This window comes from Musa acuminata, chromosome BXJ3-1 (genome assembly GCF_036884655.1).
Source record: "Musa acuminata AAA Group cultivar baxijiao chromosome BXJ3-1, Cavendish_Baxijiao_AAA, whole genome shotgun sequence".
NCBI lineage: Eukaryota > Viridiplantae > Streptophyta > Magnoliopsida > Zingiberales > Musaceae > Musa > Musa acuminata.
This window is the reverse complement of record NC_088349.1, coordinates 8,663,586-8,682,719: the sequence shown is the minus strand read 5'-3', so window position 1 is coordinate 8,682,719 and position 19,134 is coordinate 8,663,586. Positions and strand designations below refer to the sequence as shown.

The window sequence follows — 19,134 nt, the reverse complement described above, 5'->3', positions numbered from 1 at the left end:
AGATAAGATAATGTGGTACAAGGAAAGCAATCATTTTCTTTGATGATGAAAGTGTGTGTGTTTTTGACTCAGGTTTAAGTGATATATTTGATTAAGATGATTTACAAAATAAAATTTTCATAAGATAAATAAACAAATGGTAATTGCTATTGGTTGTGTGTGATGTAACAACAAGGTTATATGGGTGATGGTGGAGGGTATTATGTAGTGGTCTCACATGGAATGAATTGTGCGGTGGTGTACGTGGACATTCCCACACCGCACGAGACTCGTGGGAGAATAGAGGATGTGACGGGACAAGTCGCACACGTGTGCAGGCTGGCAGGAGGCACGGCACGTGCACTTGCGTGGAGACATGGGAGACGTGAGCACCTCATTTACTGGGCCCCGTACACACCGCTGCACTCCATTACCACGCCACGCCTTCTCTCTCTCTCTCTCTCTCTCTCTCAATGGATTCATTGCGGGAAACAAATATTGGCCGGTTTTTTAGGAAAAAATCTCATATTTTTTCCTAAAATATTAAAATATATTTTTTCATCAAGTCAATCGTATCAAATGTCAAAACAAATCAATTATAATATTTTTGAATAAAATTACTATGTTTTGATCACCACACAAAAATAATCAAACAATTACAGTCTAAACTAAACCAAGCAATCGCAACTAAACAAGAAGAAGAAATCTAATAAAGATTATATAGCAAGTAATTAAGCAGAAATTATTTTCGTAATGTATGTCAGAAATTTTTTTTATTTTTTATGAAATAAATAAAGCAAAAATTTTATAAAAAGTTCTAGGTTGTGGTAATCATTAGCTGCACTAATTGACTTAGAAGAGCTTCAAACACAGAAAGCTATGGACATGCTCTTTGACCTGCTTTAGCTGTAGATTTTGATTTCTACTTCAGTTGGTATTGCTATAAACTAAAACAATATTGATGGCAGTCATTTAATTCATGTACAAACTAATTTGCACTATAAGAACTGAATATATACAGAAAAGTAGCAGCTTGGCTGCTTGTGGAAAAGCAATGCAGCATGTGACACTCATACAGAATCATTTAAGTGATTACAGCATTCAGAATCAACTACAGAAGTTACCTAAACACACAGAACTTCAGAAAGGAAAGGAATGCAATGTTTTAAGGTGAGAGGCCAAAGCAGAAAACCAACAACACAGAAGTAACAGCTGTTCTTGGAATCATGGAGATGCAAGTTTCACATCAATGTTTATACTAACAAGTGGCAGTATCTGCAAGTGGATTCCCATTGCCAGAGTGTTGTCAAGAATAAAAGTTCAGTCACAAAGAATAAGAGTTGTCACTCAAGAATCCCACTTGGGACCTGTCATCTCCTTGTCTGGTTTGTTTCTGATACTAAACTCATGGTATATATATTATTTCTCTATTCCTAGAACTGTTTCTTCACACCTTATACAGAGATCCTCCCCAGTGCAACAAATATCTCACTAAGTTCCCTTGGCATTATCCAAACATTCTCACCATTATTAAAGTGTTATATTCACATGATGCCATCTTGTAATCTAATTGAGCTTATCAGGGCTAATAAGTAACTATATCCTCTGCTGGGAACTGCATGCAGAAAGCAAAAGCACCTACACAACCATAAAATCATAACCACACATGTAGGGCAAGGCATGGTGCAAACTCCAAACATGAAAGTACACCAAAGTCAACAAGCAATGAACTCCAAAATCTGTCTACCAAATGGTCATTTTCAAACATCTAGAATTACATAAGCCAGAGTTTATCAACCAGTAAAAATCCTTAAAAGTAACAAATCAAAACGAAACCAGTGTGCAAATGTTCAAGCACAAAATACAGGAGGATCATACAATAAGACCAACAAGCAATTCAACTCACATGGACTGGCATTAGTCACCCCATCAAGCATCTTTCATTCTCAAACATATTTATTGATTTTGTATCTGGAATCTGCAGTTTTATAAACAAAATGCAAATGATTACCACCGAGAATGACAATAGGTTTTACAAATCAATTCATACATTGAAAACACTTTAACTACAACAACAGCTTAATAACTTGGAGTTAACTACATGGATCTTACACTGGAAAATGATTTCTATTGATGTTAATATCATTAGTCAAGCCAAGAGCTACCAGATTTTCTTATTTTATTGTTTGGGAAGAGTTTATCTCTTCTGACATTTTCTCCCATCTCAACCAACTATAAATGGTTTTTCCTCATTATCCCCTCAGTATAAACTACACCTAATTACTCCTGTATTTCTTAGTCTACCTACTCTTGAAGCATTGGCCACACAAAAGTAATTGTCAGTTAAAGACTAGATTTAGCTTTTGCTTCATATCCATAACAGAATTTCAATAATTATAAGGCAACAAAATGCATGATTCTGTCTTTGTCACTAGGAGGATAATATGCAGGGCATTCGAAGCAACAGGGACTGGTGTATGATTACATAATTTGGGGCATATATTGTCCATATAGAATTTGGCCTACTCCAGCATACCAAATGCAGCACTTTCATGCACATAGAGAAATAAATAATCGTTTAGCTTCCGTTATAGCATCGGAACAAGTTAATGCCATCAAATTGTTCTTACAGATTTGTCCTTATAATAATACATGATCCCTTCAACCACTTTGGACTAATAAACATTTCTCATCTGCTAAGAAGGCTGATAGTTTATAACATTCATGAAATCAACAAACAAGCAGGTGATAAAACATAAAATATTTGTTTGCTTAACTGGTTGATCAATCCATCTTGCTCCTTCTGGAGATTGAGGATTGTATTGACTTGGCTTCTGAATCTGACTGGATATATGCTGGAAAACAGACAAATAATTCCTCCTCCATATCACTGAATATGCAGCTGACAAGATTCTGGATACGCATTACTTACCCTTTAGTCTGTAGCTCCATGCCTGCACCCATTATATACGGGGAGCAGGCACCGGGTGATCACCTCAACCATAGATGCACATTCACACATGATGGAATCTTGCATGAAGCTACTAAGTTGTTGCTTCATCATGTTTTAAGCTGCCTCATAAGAAAGAAGCCCCAAGTAAATTACATAATGTACACGAGAATCAAAAGATGAGAACAACCAACCCGGTGGCCAGCTTCTCCACATGTAATAGCAGAAGAGATTGCAAAGCCAATCAAACTGTTCTAAAAAAATTGCCTCAAGATTATGAGTTTGGAAAATTGTTCCATCTTTTCCTCCCTTGATTATTATGACACATGTAAGAATAACTATCTTTTCCTTTCCCTTCTTTTTCAGATTGTTTTGAGCTATCCCATTTCTGTTGCAAAATTACTTAAAACTTCTAACAAATCTTTACCAGACATGTATAAAACAGTTTGTTTCAATGTCTGATAGAACATCTAAAGCACACATTTATTTAGCAGTCATTCCAGCATTATAATTAGTTTTCTTTTTTACCAGCTAAGAGAGCATGATAAAAGCACACTGGATATCAGTTCAGGACGAATAAAGCAATGAATACTTACTGTAAGGACTAATCAACAACCAGTAGAAGATTATGATCAAAGCCTGCCACTGCTTGTAAGACTTCCAAACCTACCAAAGACTCTACAAGTGCTGGTTCCATCTCATCCAATGAGCTTCCCAATCCAAGTCGGCCATTTCTGCCCGAGCCCCATGCCCATAGCTCCTTCTTTGAAGTAAGAGCAATTGAATGCACACGTCCAGCTGAAAGTGATGTTGGCTTTTCTCCACTAAGAGCTTCAACTATCCCAGGCATATCTTCTCGCCCTTCGCGCCCAAGCTGGTGGCTCTGATTCCATCCCCATGAGAGCACAGCGTTCACCTCTTCTCTGTCCTCAGATGGAATCTGACACAGGACAAGAGAGTGACCAAGTCCTGCTGATACAGAGAGTGCATGGGCATTTAAGCCTACCGGGAGCATAGATCCATACGTGTTTCTCCCTAACTGACCATATAGATTGTCTCCACTGCTTAATACAGTGCCACTGCCTGAGACAAAAAATGATATAATAAGGAACAAGTCCAGCAAGTGATGGCACTATATTTACATCTAGATTATCAATTATTTTTTCCTTTTGATTAAGTTACATAAATATGTCAACTGCTCTCCTAATGTATCAACCCAAAAATTCCAGATTTTTGAACACGACCTATTTTATCTGCAATTGCATGAATATGTTATATGTTCGAGGTAACAAAAGAGACAATATCAAGAAGAAAAAGGATAACCACAAACAAGTTTAATATTGAAGGAGAACTAGTTTTTAAGGTTGTTGGTGAGGCTTGAATAGACCATCTAGTAAGAATAAAATATAGGAGAACTACTTTTTAAGGTAATTGATGAGAATTGGATGGACCATCTAACAAAAAAGTAAGGACTCACTGCAGAGCACTAACGAATGGTCAAGTCCACAAGCCATATCAGAGACATTGAGACAACTGACTTCCAGAACTTCACATGGCTCCCAGATAATGGGCATATTCTTCTCTTTCTCAATTTTTTCTGCCACTAGCTTTTCCACTACATCTAGCATAGGCGTCAAACTTTCCAATGATTTATCAAATTCCAAGGGCTGTGTCTGTGGTGAATCTAGCTTTTGTTCCATTTGACCTAATCTTCCATCCGCTGCATAACCCCAACCAAATAGTTTTCCATCTTTAGTTAACGCCAATGCATGTCCCCATCCAAATGATACCTGTTTAGTGGCAATGAAAAAATAATGTAATAAAGAAGTGGCAAAACTAAAAAAGTAAAGATACATGCTTACATAATAAGGAGAGAGTGTTGAGCTTTTGTTCATGCCAGAAATTCACATTATGTAGACTATGTATTATAGGAAGACGGCATGTTATGATATACTAGCAGTCAGTTTGAAGTACTGTGATAAATTGTGCAAACACGACAAATTAGTGATCTATCAAGACCCAGTAACAAGAAAGTATGTTAAAGAGAAAAGGAAATTTGGGGAAGTTTGCAATTTTCTGATGTTACCCTTGTATATATTCCACAATTTTTTTAGTTCTATTAAAGTGATTTCAAATTAAAAGACAGATTCTGAAGTTCCACATAATCTCATAATCTGATTAACTTATTTACAAAATATTTTTTAACAGGTTCTAGCCAATAGCATTTCTAATTTAGTTTGGTCCATTTGCTTCTCTTTTATTTCTGAATTGTAAAGTTAAGCACCTTCACTATTTGATGATCTGCAAGTGCTTGAACCTTAGTAGGTTTGGTAGCTTCTGTCACTCGGTTGCCAAGACCAAGTTGGCCACGCTTGGATCTTCCCCACACCCATAAAGAACCATCATCATCAATGGCTGCGGAAGTAACACCAGATGCAAAAGCAGCTTCAACCCTCACATGATCCAGGCCTATCACCTTTTCTGGTTTATTCCATGTGGCTCTGCCATCCACAAGGTCACAAGAACACCGAAGATGAAACGACGCCTTGTTAGTTATCACTTCCTTGAAATTCCAATAAAGCTATTTCGAAGAAAAAAATAAACATGAACAAGTGACACTATTTCTACTTTCAAAAAGAAACAGCAATCGAATTGGAATTTTATGTACTAAATAGAGTTGGGTTATTTACTTTTTATCTTACAATCTCCTGTTATTGAGCTAAAAAAATACTCTTAGCTGTAAGAATCTCCGGGTTGCTTATTTGATAGAAGTACATGGAACATTTTTCTCCTAAGAACAACAACAAGAAGCCGTTATGTCCCAACTATGGGTCGGTTGCATAATATTTTCCTGCCATTGAGCTCTATGTCAGGCCACATCTCTAGTTAAATAAGAGCATTCAGATCTCTTTCTCATTGTTCCTAGTGAAGTCTCTTTGGTAAAATCTAGGATTAGATCCAGAATTAACGTCAAACTTGTTACGGAGGTAAAAGGACAAACCAGGATTAATGTCAAACTTGTTATGGAGTCGAATATACAACCCCAAAAGCTATCTGAAAAGTCACTTTGTTTAACTCAACCCATTTAAATAGTAGTTAAAACTGAGATACATGTTTTGAATATCAACCAGAACCGCTTGTAAAACATAATGAAGCACCATAAATTGTAATAGCATAACCTACAGTGTAAACCTCTAAAAAAATCTCAGAAATCATGTCACTACAACATAAATCACAATTACTAAAATTAAACAGTTTCAATCATTAGGTGAAAAAGAAAAAACATATGAACAACCTGAATTGAGCCAACAAAAAGGGTGCTTGGCATCAACAGGTGGCACCACAACAATCTTGTAATAAATTTACTGTAGGATTCTTGTTGTGTCACATGGTTGAAGGGTCCACACAATATGATCAGAGAGGAATTTCCTGTAAGTCAGAAAGGGTTGAGCTTCACTGACATCAAGACATCCATGAAATAGAAACAGTGGAACCTCTAAAACCTGAAATCCCACTTCCGTTTTTTCTCATCCAGTCATTTTCACACATGCCTTCAGTTTATCAATAATTTCATTTTAAAACAACAGAGGTCAAATTGTAATCAATATCGATCACATTGACATGTTTGGTTCAGATGGTAAGCCCTCACCAATTAGTATTTATTTCAAGTTCTGGTGACCCAGGACCTACCTGAGTATCAAACTGGATCATTCAAAACCCGACTTATTCTTGACAAGTTTGGTTCAAGAATTGCCACATCTGATCGGCCATACTATAGGAATCAAACGGAAGGTATAAAGTTAATGGGGCGAAAAGTCTAATTCTTCATGTAGTGTCTCCAAGATTCGAAATGCATATAATGTAAAAGCAGTACGCTTGTGATCAATCTCCGCAAGAACATAACCAGTAACATAAAATCTACGAACATTCATGAATCATTAGAAAGTCAGGAATCTTCCAGATCATATTATCGTCAAATATAGGAGAAAAAAGGTTACAAATAAGACAAAGGAGAAACCTTTGAATTAGATGAGGACCCATACAATAACCACGGCCAATAGATCGCAGCCAAGGCATTAAAAGAAGGGCTTTTAATCGAGGTAAAGGGGAGCAGGTTTGAACCTTGGGGCAGTGGCGTGTCTTCCAATCTGACCCTCCTCGTTGCGACCCCACGCCCAGACTTCCCCGGAAGCGGTGACGGCGAGGGAGTGGTAATGACCCGCGGCGACGGCAGCGACGTCGGACGGGAGAGACGGCACCCTGGTGGGCTCGTAGGCGTCGGCGAGCGGCGCAGAGAGGCCCAAGGCGCCATTGCTGTTGTCCCCGAAGCTCCAGACCGAGGCGGCCCTCCACGCCCCGCCGCGAAGGGGGAAGAGAGAGCGAAGACGGCTTACTTTCCACATGCTCCGCAACGGCGAACGCCACTCGCACGCGTTCTCCGAACCGACTCTTCAGTCGCGACCCAAACGGGTCGGATGTTGGCAAACCCGTTACCGAAAGTACAGCAAATCCGCATGTATATACATCAATAACTATCAACACCGCAATTATTGGATTTTCTTAGTATTGCTATTTTTCCACCGTTCAGTCACACTCACTTGCCTACCCGTGTAAGGTAGAGTGGGACCAACGTGGTAAGGGTGGAAAATAGAAACGTTTTTACTACTCGTTTTCGGAAACCCGCTTCTTAACCGATTTTGATTGGCCAAAGTTACAGCATAAATTAGATGGGTCCCACATGAAAATCTGTATCCGACGACAAATAGCAAAGGTCCTGGACGGCTGGGGAGACGACGGGTAACAAACGTCAAACCGGAAGGAAAAGGCGGCACCTCGTTTCGCCCTTCTCGTGCAACACCACGTGGCCCCCGCACGGGACCCGCGCGTGCTTTGTCGGCGCATGATGACGCCTTACCGTGTTCTTCTTCGTCCACTCTCTCTCTCTCTCTCTCTCTCGGTTTTTCCACCTCAAGTGTCGTGCTCCCACAATTCCCATACCAAGTCGACCCCGTTCCCAACCGTATCCCCCAAATCCCGATATCTTCTTCGGGGCAATCAACACGGCGACGAATTCTTGCGATCTCGATCGGTCTCCTCCGACCGCCGTCCTCGCGAAACCCTAGCCCGGGCCCCCGGCTTTGATCGAGATCTCCATGGCGGTCGTGCTGCGGAAGGTGTGGGGTTCCGTCCTCAGCCGATCCGGCTCGGGTTCCAACCGCTCCTGGCCCGAGTTCCCCGACGACCACCCGCCCTTGGGTGATCTCGACACCCTCCCCACTGACGTCTTCATGCAGATCCTCCAGCTTCTCGAGCCCAGGTGCGCCGCGCGGTCAAGCTTGGTCTGCAAGTCCTGGAAGGCTTTGGTGTCGGATAACGCGCTCTGGCTTCACCTCCTTAAGAGTGGGAAGGAGCCGTGGGATTTTCTGCTGTTCGCCGAGACCCAATTAAGATATGGACCATCGTAAGTTCGTGTATTCCTTATTAGTTGGCATTCGATTTTTGGTCCTGAGATCTTAGGGCTCGAGTTCTTTACTCCTAGTTCATTTTCCCTTGTAATGCAGGTTGCACTTTAACCACCCATCGCAGTTATCGTTTATGAACGTTTATGCGCAGCTTGCAACAGTTCCAGGTTCTGTTATTATTGATGGTACGTGTTGCCAACCTTCGAGTTGTATAGTTAACTAAATTTGTTTCCTTTTTTCTTAAAAGCATGGTTGTCTAGCTTTCCTTTTTGATGATCCATCTATTTGTTTTCTTGGGGGAGGAATATTTGTTGTGCTCCTTAGATAGCCTACTTGTGTTGTTTACCAGATGACTAATCTTTTAATCTACATTGAAAAACCTATAAGGAGTTAAACTCAAGAAAGTCAAAAGTCATGGATGGATATTGGCTAGTTTTAGCTGATGTAGCCTCATTAATCTGTAGAACAATGTTTTGTACTTCCTTTAGTAGCTGGTTCCAGCTCTTAAGCAGGGAGAGAGAGGGGAGTCAGATGGTTGGTAGCCCATGTGAGAATTTTGTAAGGACAATATGAACTTGAATATGTTGAATCTCCAAGCTTCTTTACCTTCAGCCTGGTCTAGTCTTGTCTCTGCCAGAACTCTGATAACTTGGATGGCTAGATATTCTTCAATATACAGGATTTTTTTTGGTTTCAGATAATTGAAAGGTCAATTTGTCTTACTCATTTGCACTATGTTAAGGTGGATCTGGCTATTGCAAATATGGTTGGAGCAAGTACGCTTCTCCATCTGGACGTTGTGCTACCTTCTTAGTAAGCACTTCTTATCATGACAACAGTTAGTACTAAGTAAATTTGTATTATAAATGCTATATAACATGTTTCTCGACATTAATCATTGTTTAACTCTTGTCTTCATTTCCTGTTAGTGAAGTACATATATGGTGACTGGTTACTTAATTTGTTTATTTTCATTTGTAGGAATTTGGCAACCTTGAGTCTCCAATGCATGCCAGACTTCGCTATTTTTTCTCGACAATCTATAGCAGGTGTACTTATACTTCACTGACGACTATACCTCCATTGCTAAGTCAAGAAATATGGCATTGCAGTTTTCTTCAAATTGTTAGTCTAGGATAAAATGCAGTAACGACTAGGTGCATCTGGGGGAATGTATTTGTTGAAAGTGTTTACACTTTGCTGTTTCCTAGTTAATCCATTACCTCACAGTTTTCTGGGTTCTCATTTTCTTAATATGGTCATCATGGGGATAAGAAACAATGTTGATGCACACAACATGATTATGGATTGCAATTCATATATTATTTTTATGTCCTACAATTATTTCGGTCTAAAAGGTTCTATTACATTACAGAATGCAAGTAAAGGCATCATCCCAGCCAATTATTGTCTCCCTTCCAATCTGCCATACTGATGGTCAGTACATTTGTAAACTTAATTCAAAGTAAAGTCACATGTTCTATTGTCATGACTGTGCAGGAATTTTTATTCAAGAAGATTTTCTGATTTTTTGTAGAATTTTCGTTTCTAACGTTAGATATTCCTGATAGCATTTTGTCTGATTGAAAAAATTCTTTTGCTTTCTGATGTTCTTGTAATGCTAGAAATAGAGGAAAATCTGCTTCATTCATATATTTTAAAAAATCAAATAAAAAATGTTGCATAATCTTTCTTTTCAGATACCGAAGCTGCTAGGGCTTCTAGAAAGCAATTAAGAGAGGCAATATACTCGGTCCTCTTTGATATGAATGCTCCTGCTGTTTGTGCCGTTGATCAGGTAATAATATAGAATTGACTAAAATCAGCAGCATCTATTACATTGTGAAGATGAACAAATTTCTGCTTGCTTCTATGTTGCCTGATCAGTTTGAGCAGATTAATTGATTCCCTCTTTGCTGCCATCATTATATTGGATCACTGACATGTTTAGTTCGAAGAAGTGTGAACTGCAGTTCCACTGTAATTGGTCCTGAAATTCAAGTTGGGCTGCCCTGGCTTTTTGAAAGAATTGCTAAGAGCTCCCAATATCAAGATTCATCTTTACAAGCTGTGCTGGCCATGCCCAACTCTACTTTTGCTCTTCATTTTCATCTCCCTCTCAGTGCTCAAGTAAATTTGACCTTGTTGCTGTATATTTTTTGAGACACAATATCAACATGAGAGCCCCCTGAACCAAAGAATCCCTATCTTGGAGCAATTGTCTTTGGTCGTGGAACTCACCTTTGACTTCACCTTGTACATAGTCTTGAATCTTACAAATTTGTGCTGTGTTTGATCTTGATTTATAATGCTCAAACTTCAAGTTTATCAGTACTTTTCCCTACGTGAGCATTGTTTTTAAAATATATCTGCCTAGAAAATGTTGGTTCTAACACTTGTCATGCTTTTTTACAAAGGAAAAAAAAGGTTCACTCTTGCGTTTGATCTACATTGGAAACTTTTGCCACCGCTTTAAGCCTTGCTGAATGTTATTATTAAATTTTCATGTGATTCAAAGCAAATCATATTCCACTCCAGTTTCAGCTTATAGGCTCCTGTAAAAGGACACTATCATTTAATAAGGAAGACTGATCTAAAGTTTTGTTTTGCTAAACTCAATGAGGACCAAAGAATTTTAGATCTTTTATTATTATTCTCCTCTATGTCATGCGATAATCTCTAATATCAGGTTTAAATTTGAACTTAGCATGCCTTGGTATATGATCTTTGATAGTTTGGTTGAACATATTTACACTGTATCCTGATGTTATGTAACAAAATTTCAGGCAGTGTTAGCTTTATATGCTGCAAGACGAACTTCTGGAATTGTTGTCAACATTGGCTTCCATGTAACTTCAATAGTTCCAAGTAAGTTTATGGGTCATCAAAATTTGAATGAGAGTTTGCACTTATATGGGCCCTCAGTTACTGATAAAAGCCCCCGATGAACTGAATTTCAACTCATTAGTATGTCATTTATGGCGTAAGATTTGCTAATTGACCTTAATAAGATACTTCATGATTGTTGATTTGTCTTTTTTTTTTTTTTTTGCTTTTTCTGAATTTGCTTCACAAAGCTTTAGGTGTAATGTTTTGTCTGTTTGCTAGCCGACTTTCTGTAAAGTTCTCTTGGATTATCGTTAATTATGCATTTATTTTTTGGATATATTAGACTAGCTAATTATCTAGGATTTAGCATTTGGAAAGTTGGTCATGTTAATGCCATTAGGTAAAATCAGGAAGTTTATGTCTTGGACATCAGAACTTGTGTTTGCTATAATGCTGCTGAACAAGGCTAAACCTCGATGTTGTATGATTCTTTGATAATTTCAGGTTCACCATTCACTTCCCTGAATATTTTATGATATTAACTAGCCTCCATTCCAAATTAGGGGAAGCTAAACCTTGCGTTCTCAAGAATCATAGTCCGTGAATGACAGAGTAAGTTAGCTACACCTCGAAAATTACCTGGGCCAAATACATGGAAACTGCCTGCATGGAGAGTTAAACCCACAATGTCTTTATTATGAAGAAAATAATTAGAGTCACTTATTATACTGTTATATTTTGCTATCTCCTACTTTGATTATTAGTTTTTACTATTGTGACCTGTAAGGCTGTAACAACCTTGTTAACCTACAAGGTCAAAAGAGTAGCTTATCTGCCGGATTGATCCATCTGACAGCCTGTTGTGCAACTTTTTATCTATATCCTTTTGTTTGTATAAGTTCTCCCTTCTAGAAGGGAAGGTGTGTGTGCCTGCGCACGCACGCACACGCACGCACGCACGTGCGCATACACGCACCCGCAAACACAGGCACACATGTGTACACACATGCATGCATGCACGCACACCTGCACCCACAGTCTGATTCTTGTATTTATTTTTCCCCAAAAACTTTGACGAAATTCTTCTGTATTTCCTTGTAGACATCTTTCCTTAATGTAAGGAGAACCTTTTGATATGCAAAATAGACTATAATTCAAAAATCTGACCGATGATACAAGTCTTAGTCTAGGTAAATTATGTCATTTATATTTATTTTCTTCTTCTAGTATTTTATTTTTCAAATATTGACTTATATATTCTTTATGTATATGCACAGAAAAATGACATGCAACATAAATGATAAGCTTTCAGAAGCCTTAAGTTTAAAATTTCTGATTGACCATACCTGTGGTGTCTCACCTGTCTAAAAGTCTTAGCTCTATCCCTGCATTATGGTGCCTTGTGAGTACTAGAGTGCAATGGTAGTTTTATGATTGTTTTTTCCCCCGGCTTTCAGGTGCAAGTTGTATGTTAAGGGTCCTTTCATTACCACCTGTGTCTTATCTTGTTACTTCATTAGTATCTGTTGGACACTAAAAGATCAAGGATGTCTTCGTCAGGGAACTCCATGATACACAAGTTTTGTCGTGTGATCTTTTAGCACAGGCTCCTTTAACGGCTTGCAACAGTGGAAAATGCAAAACTTTGTAAGAATACAGCAATTGAGTATTGGGAAAACTGACCTGGTTTTGTTTTCCTTTGAGGAGTAGGGCTTGATAAGGATTATGAGTATTTTATAGATCCTTGTTATTCTTCACTTTATTTAATGAATAATTCAATGTCGATTAAGTATCATGAACACTTCCGATAACAGTATATAAAATTAAATTATATGAAATATTAACATTCCACTTCATAGAGCACATTTAAGCCTGGGGCTTTGTGACCATGGTGATGATGTATCAGCCAGGTGCCAAGATACTCAGGTAACATGCTCCCTGCCATTGCTTTTACTGTTCAATATGTGATTGATCACATCAACTGTTGATATGTTATTTCTTTGATGTATGTCTTTTGCATTTGTTTTTTAGTTATCAAGTCAATTTACAGATTCTCCTTGTATCTATTTATTAGTAGCATATTCTATTAAAATCTGGTTTTAAAACTGGCTTTGAATGGACTAGTTGTGTTAAATTCTGGCCTTGTTGCTTACTTGCCTATGCTACCTGTAAATTGCATAAGCTTCCCGAATTTTTCATTCAATTCTCTAATAGAGGATTTTATTTTACAGTTCTAAGAGGTAAGGTGATGCATGATGTTGGTATCGAAATTCTGGGACAAGGTGCTTTAAGGCTTACTGGATTTCTCAGGGAATTAATGCAGCAACGAAGTATAAATTTTGAGTCACTATACACTGTTAGAACAATCAAGGAGGTATGAATAGACACTCCAGAGGTAATAAGTTACTGTTCACATTCAGCAACTGATGGAGACTTATGATGAGTAGGGCATTTGCACAATCTGCCAAGCAAATCAATTGTTCCATCATCTAGGGATTCCTGTAAAGGCATCCCTCATGTATAGTTCTGAAAACTGCATCAGTATTTGGTGCATCCTTGTATGCATATTCATGCAGCATATGTCTTGATGCGGACATGTAGAGACAAAATTCTACTTGGAAGGGGACAGGAACAAGCTGAAGTGTTAAAATATCTGAAAGTTAAACTAATTCCATTTCTGTTGATATTCTTTGTGTGTTTCCTGATTTGGAACTCTTTGTCATGAACTTCAACTGTAAATCTAAAATTTTAATATTCTCTTGGGAAGTCTTTGTACATCTTTTTGGATCACAAGAACAGCCTTTTTCATGCAAAAATTGATCCAATATTGTTCTAGCGAAATACAAGATGATATCTATAAGTTGATACTATTTCATGGTGGTCACTCTTTTCATGCTTTCTTCCAAGGTAATTAATAATTCCTTTTAGTTCGGTTTTTTATCTATTCCTCAGTCTCTTGGGCATGTGTATCAGCTTGTCTTGATGCAATTTTGTTCTCCTAGGCTATAAAAAATAATTGCTTCATTTACCACAGAACCCCTTTTTCCCATGTGTGTGGCCATTGAATGTGGAACACCAGCCCCATTCTGTTCAGCTCTTTGATATACTGTTACCTCCAATTGTCAAACAAATTCCTTTGTCATATATAGGAAGACTAGAAAGTTTTACTTAGTATATGCTATATGATATCCAAAACTTCTCTAATTATGCTCATGCATAGGTTGACAGATACAGGCATCAATTGCACATAGGCATCTTTGTGTATGTGTTACATGTGCTTTGTGCACTATATTCAGTGTTTGCTATTGTGTGGGGATGTCTTATATCTATGTAGTTGGAGTCTTTGGCCTATAGTGACAACTGCTTGTTGCTTCCACCAGGGTTAAAAATCTCAACCGTATCTGTTGGTATGAAGTATGTACCAACATTTACGGGTCGAAGTACTGTACAGCTTTATAATAGTACAATACTATTCAAATATTTTATTATTTTATTCGATGATGCTGGTACAAGTTGGCATATCAGTTTGCGTACTGGCACTAGACCAATCCTGTAGGTTGCTGAAACTGGTACCAGACTGAAATTTAAATCCTTAGCTTCCATAAATTACGAGTGGGTTGGTATAATATTGATTATGCAATCATCATAAACATTCTACTTTGACATGTTACAGATATTTTAATCAAGACAGGTAATAGTGCCTTAATTTTGTAAAACTTTGGATACAAATATGTGGACTGTAAAAGAAGGATGTTTCGATCAGAGTAAACTTCAAGGTTGTACTATACATGTATTACTTGCAGTCTTCCTTTGATGAATAAGTATGCATTGACATGCGTTAGACATTCATGTGCATATTTATTGACCTGATTGATCAGATTATTTTTAGATGTTCTTCAGCTTTGAACACTTGATGGTGTTGATGGCCTGAAAAGTTCTTTATTGAGTATGCAGAAATTATGCTACATAGCTGCTGATTATGATGCAGAGTTACGTAAAAATACTCAAGGTTCATGTGAGGTTGCTGGTGAGGGTTGGTTCACTCTTTCAAAAGAACGCTTCCAAACTGGAGAGATTCTTTTTCAACCACATATTGGTGGGGTGTAAGTTCTTTCCTTCACTAGCTGTTAACTTGGCATAATATCTTTGTTTCTCTTGAAATTCTGATTTTGTATCCTATTTTCTTGTACTAAAAGATGGTTAGTCTGCATGATTATCTATGGGTATCTATTCCTTTCTAGTCTAACATTTAACATTAGAAAAAATTACATGAATTTTTAAAATCGTGGTAAGATCATTTATCCTAGAAGATTCAAAGATTTCAATATAGATTCTATGCAGATCCTATAACTAACATATTTAATGAAATTTGTATTTAAATCAGAATTTTGGAAACATTGCTGATTACTTCTGACGTCACGTTTTCTTCTTCCTTTGTTCTTTGGATTCTCCTTTTCCTTCTGTTCTTCTCCAATCATGGCAGTGGCGGAGAGGTCTGAAACGAGAACCTCCCCCAAAAAAAAAATAAAAGGAAAAGAAAAATATCTTGCAAAGTTATACCAAACGGCCAGGTCTAAATTTTTTTCCTGAAAAAAAAGGAGACTATATTAATCTAACTGTCACCGTACAGATTACAAAGGAGGTTCTCTCTGTAACATGCTAAGAATAATCAACATTCATAGCCCTTGCAGAAGAGGCTATTTTCCTCTCTGTACAAAAAGCCCCATTTAGCCAAATTTAATAGAGGCTAGGTCTAACTTAAAACTGGTTCGAAGTGTAGCAGCTTGACAAAATTGGTCAGATTCAAAGATGTTTAAGCTGATATATATGATGTTTCACACAAGACCACTCCAAACTGGAACATTACCAACCTATTCTGGTTGATTTACCGCAGTATAGGACAAGTTCATTTCTACCCTGGTCATCGCTTGGACTGGTATATACTGCTCATACTGGACATTTTACTGTAATAACACATTATTTGAACAAAACTGGCGTATATATTTTTTTACAGTTTATCAAGTCACACTATCACAATGTTATCAGTATATTCTTATGAAATAACATGAGGAGACATTCATCATTCTGCTTGATACTTGATGATAATTCTTTATATGTTGGAAATCTTATAGGTTTTGCTTCAGTTTTCTCTACACTAGGTTGTATTAGAATTACTTTTCATATATTAACCTCTTAATTCTCAGGAATGATTGTATGCACAAAGTGCTTTTCATTCCATGCCCATCTCATGCTTTATTAACAAATAATATGGTTGATGGAACCAAGGTATGTAATACCGTACCATACCGGTGTTTCGAGGTTGGCTCGATACGGTATGGTACCGGCGTACCGAACGGTATACTAGGGCTTACCGAGCGATTTTCTCTCACTGTAGCACTGCTACAGTGTATTACTATAGCACTGTAGCACGGTCCGTCCAGTAGCAGACGGTCCGCGTATCGGTATGCTGTCGGACTGATACGTACCGCCCATACCGGGCGGTACCATTCGAAATTGCATACCATGGATGGAACTAATATGAACAGTGGGTGTTCATAATTGTCTACACAATGATTTATTACGGAATTCATCAATTTTTCTCGACATACTTTGTAAAAGCACATTGTTACTATCTGAGCTCTCCTATTCTTGTGAATTGCAAATAACTTATTATGGTTGTGGTTATTTTTTTTAATGGTTAGTAAGAAAGCTCTGGCAGTAATGAGATTTCTTATATTTATGTAATGATCACCAGTTTGCTTGAAAAATGTTGTTAGATATATTTGTTTCCTTTTATTGTGGAAGATGGACAAGGAGCCACAAGTCTAACACATCGCCATGTGCTATCTCTGTCCTTACAGGCGCACAATGGGTTTGCATCGAGCTGTAGCTCTCTGTATGGATCATTGCTTGGCTGCAGAAGTGGCCAGTGATGACACATGGTTTAAAACTGTGGTTTTGGCTGGTGGAAGTGCTTGTCTACCTGGATTGCCAGGTATGTTGCACTCATATCGTTGAATGGATATTCTGGGTCACACACTCCGTAAGTGGTGTGATGGAGTCATTTATTTGTTATTTACATGTTCTGCATGAATTAGAAGTGTTCTTTTATGAATGTAATAATTTGAATATGTTTTATACTTTATAAATGGTACTTCTCAGAGAGGCTAGAGAAAGAGCTTCATAAAATTCTTTCACCATCAATGTCTGAAGGAGTTAAGGTCATGCCTCCACCATTTGGTGCTGATTCTGCTTGGTATGGAGCAAAGATCATCAGCAATGTAAGTTACAAGCAACCACATCCTCAATAGCTATTTTATTTTAGCAATTATTTTCATCCTAAAAATAAAACAATTATTATTCATGACATACGACATTGAAAATGATGATAAAGAGAAATTCTGATTAGGCTATATACAGAAGTACTGAGTGGTTGTAGCAACTGACACTATTTGGGGTTGAGATCATGCAGCTAGTGCAGCAACTCCTAGAAATTTTGATGGTTGGGCAGCTGAGGCAGCCATTTCACTTCCATATTCTGTAGAATGGATTGTTTGTCTAACTTCACTGTCACATCGGGCTGCTTCCAATATTGGACCAAGCATCACATCAACAAATTCAGGATTAGATCTTTTGTCCTTTTAATACCACTTACTTTTATCTCAATGTGTGTATATATTCTCTCTTGATCCTCCTTTTCCTTGCTTATGTATTGGCATGTTTTTGGACATATTGAGTAACACCAACAGTCATTCTGCTTCAGCATGCTGATTGAAGTAATTTATGTTACCATGGTGTCAAGTGAAATCCTAAAATTACTTACATTTAGTGTTCGCCACAGCCACTGGAATAATTTTTTTGTGTTGTCTGTGTCAAATAAAATGCTAAAATTATGTTGAATGTTTGCCACAACCACTGCAATGTGGCCGGAACTGAGATTGGATTGTAAATGACAAGAATCAATTTGGTGTTCTGACTGCAGCCAATCAAATGAATAAGTGCTGACAGTGTGATTTTATTAATCACATGATACTTCCTAGTTTTTCTCTACTCTTTTATATCATCTGCTCTGCTCAGTAAAACTACATGAGTGCAATTATGTTAGATTAACATTCTCTAGTATTCAACTTTCCCACCGTCATGACAAATTAGTAAGTCATGGGCTGATTTATACCATAGTATTGACTTTTCACATGGCCTGGATACAGGTGAGCACCTTCGCTAATGCATGGTGTATTTCAAAGAAACAGTTCCGTCAGAGGTTCCGACGCAATATGGCGTGGTGATTCTTTTGAACCTGTTGATCGTGGACTTTGTACATCTGTTGGAAAGGGGTTGTTTGCCTCGTTGATGCAGCAAGTCTCAGCAATGGTGCCTTGACTGCTTCCTGCTCTGTTAGATTTAATCTCAATCTCTAACAAGGAAATACCCTTGTAAGTAAAATGTTTGTGGATATCATCTTATGACAGCTCTACATTTGCCAAAGAGATCAATCTGACATTGTTGTAATAATAATGATAGATGACATACATTAGCCACCCAATATTTTTGCCCCTTGATTGGTTGGTTTAGGTGCTCTTGTTTACTTGAAGGTAAGAATTCAAAGAAATTGTAGTGAATAAATACATATGTTTTAAGATTTATTATTGGAGTAATACAGTGTATCATATATGTATTTGTTGATCGCTATAAGATGAAATTGTAGAGTATTTCCCAACAATTAAGCTTTATTTAGTGCAATCTCATGGATCAAATTGAGAATATTTGAGTACTAATGCATTTAACAATCAGATTCATAACCATTCCTTTTTTTTACATAAATAATCTTTGATTATCATGCATGTGTTCGATTAGATTATCAAATTAACCAAATTCCAGCTTGGATTCAGCACAAGGGTTTTCAATTTGGCATAT

The 19,134-nt window shown here is 37.7% G+C and overlaps 2 protein-coding genes across 6 annotated transcripts; one reads left to right on the top strand and one right to left on the bottom strand.

Moving 5' to 3' along the window:
- Positions 1 to 1,684: 1,684 nt before the first annotated feature.
- On the bottom strand, positions 1,685 to 7,364 carry LOC135628885 (ultraviolet-B receptor UVR8-like). Of its 5 annotated transcripts, none has more exons than XR_010493066.1 (6): positions 7,052 to 7,364; positions 5,214 to 5,430; positions 4,407 to 4,719; positions 2,912 to 4,012; positions 2,757 to 2,834; positions 1,685 to 1,957 (listed from the first exon to the last, which is right to left on the bottom strand). XR_010493066.1 is itself a non-coding variant. In XM_065135837.1 (4 exons), the coding sequence occupies exons 1-4, from the start codon at positions 7,330 to 7,332 to the stop codon at positions 3,534 to 3,536; spliced, it is 1,290 nt and encodes a 429-aa protein (XP_064991909.1). In that variant the 5' UTR covers positions 7,333 to 7,364; the 3' UTR covers positions 2,636 to 3,533. The 5 variants fall into 5 exon arrangements, 1 of the variants encoding a protein (XP_064991909.1); XR_010493067.1 differs by having other exon boundaries at positions 2,757 to 3,055; positions 3,526 to 4,012; XR_010493065.1 differs by having other exon boundaries at positions 2,757 to 3,051; positions 3,526 to 4,012.
- A 520-nt stretch (positions 7,365 to 7,884) lies between these two features.
- LOC103993561 (actin-related protein 8) lies at positions 7,885 to 18,895 on the top strand. Its single transcript, XM_009413670.3, has 12 exons — positions 7,885 to 8,390; positions 8,491 to 8,576; positions 9,134 to 9,204; positions 9,373 to 9,440; positions 9,767 to 9,828; positions 10,092 to 10,189; positions 11,178 to 11,259; positions 13,452 to 13,594; positions 15,175 to 15,323; positions 17,082 to 17,215; positions 17,383 to 17,501; positions 18,429 to 18,895. Exons 1-12 carry the CDS (start codon positions 8,083 to 8,085, stop codon positions 18,504 to 18,506), a joined length of 1,398 nt encoding a protein of 465 aa, XP_009411945.1. The 5' UTR covers positions 7,885 to 8,082; the 3' UTR covers positions 18,507 to 18,895.
- Positions 18,896 to 19,134: the final 239 nt, after the last annotated feature.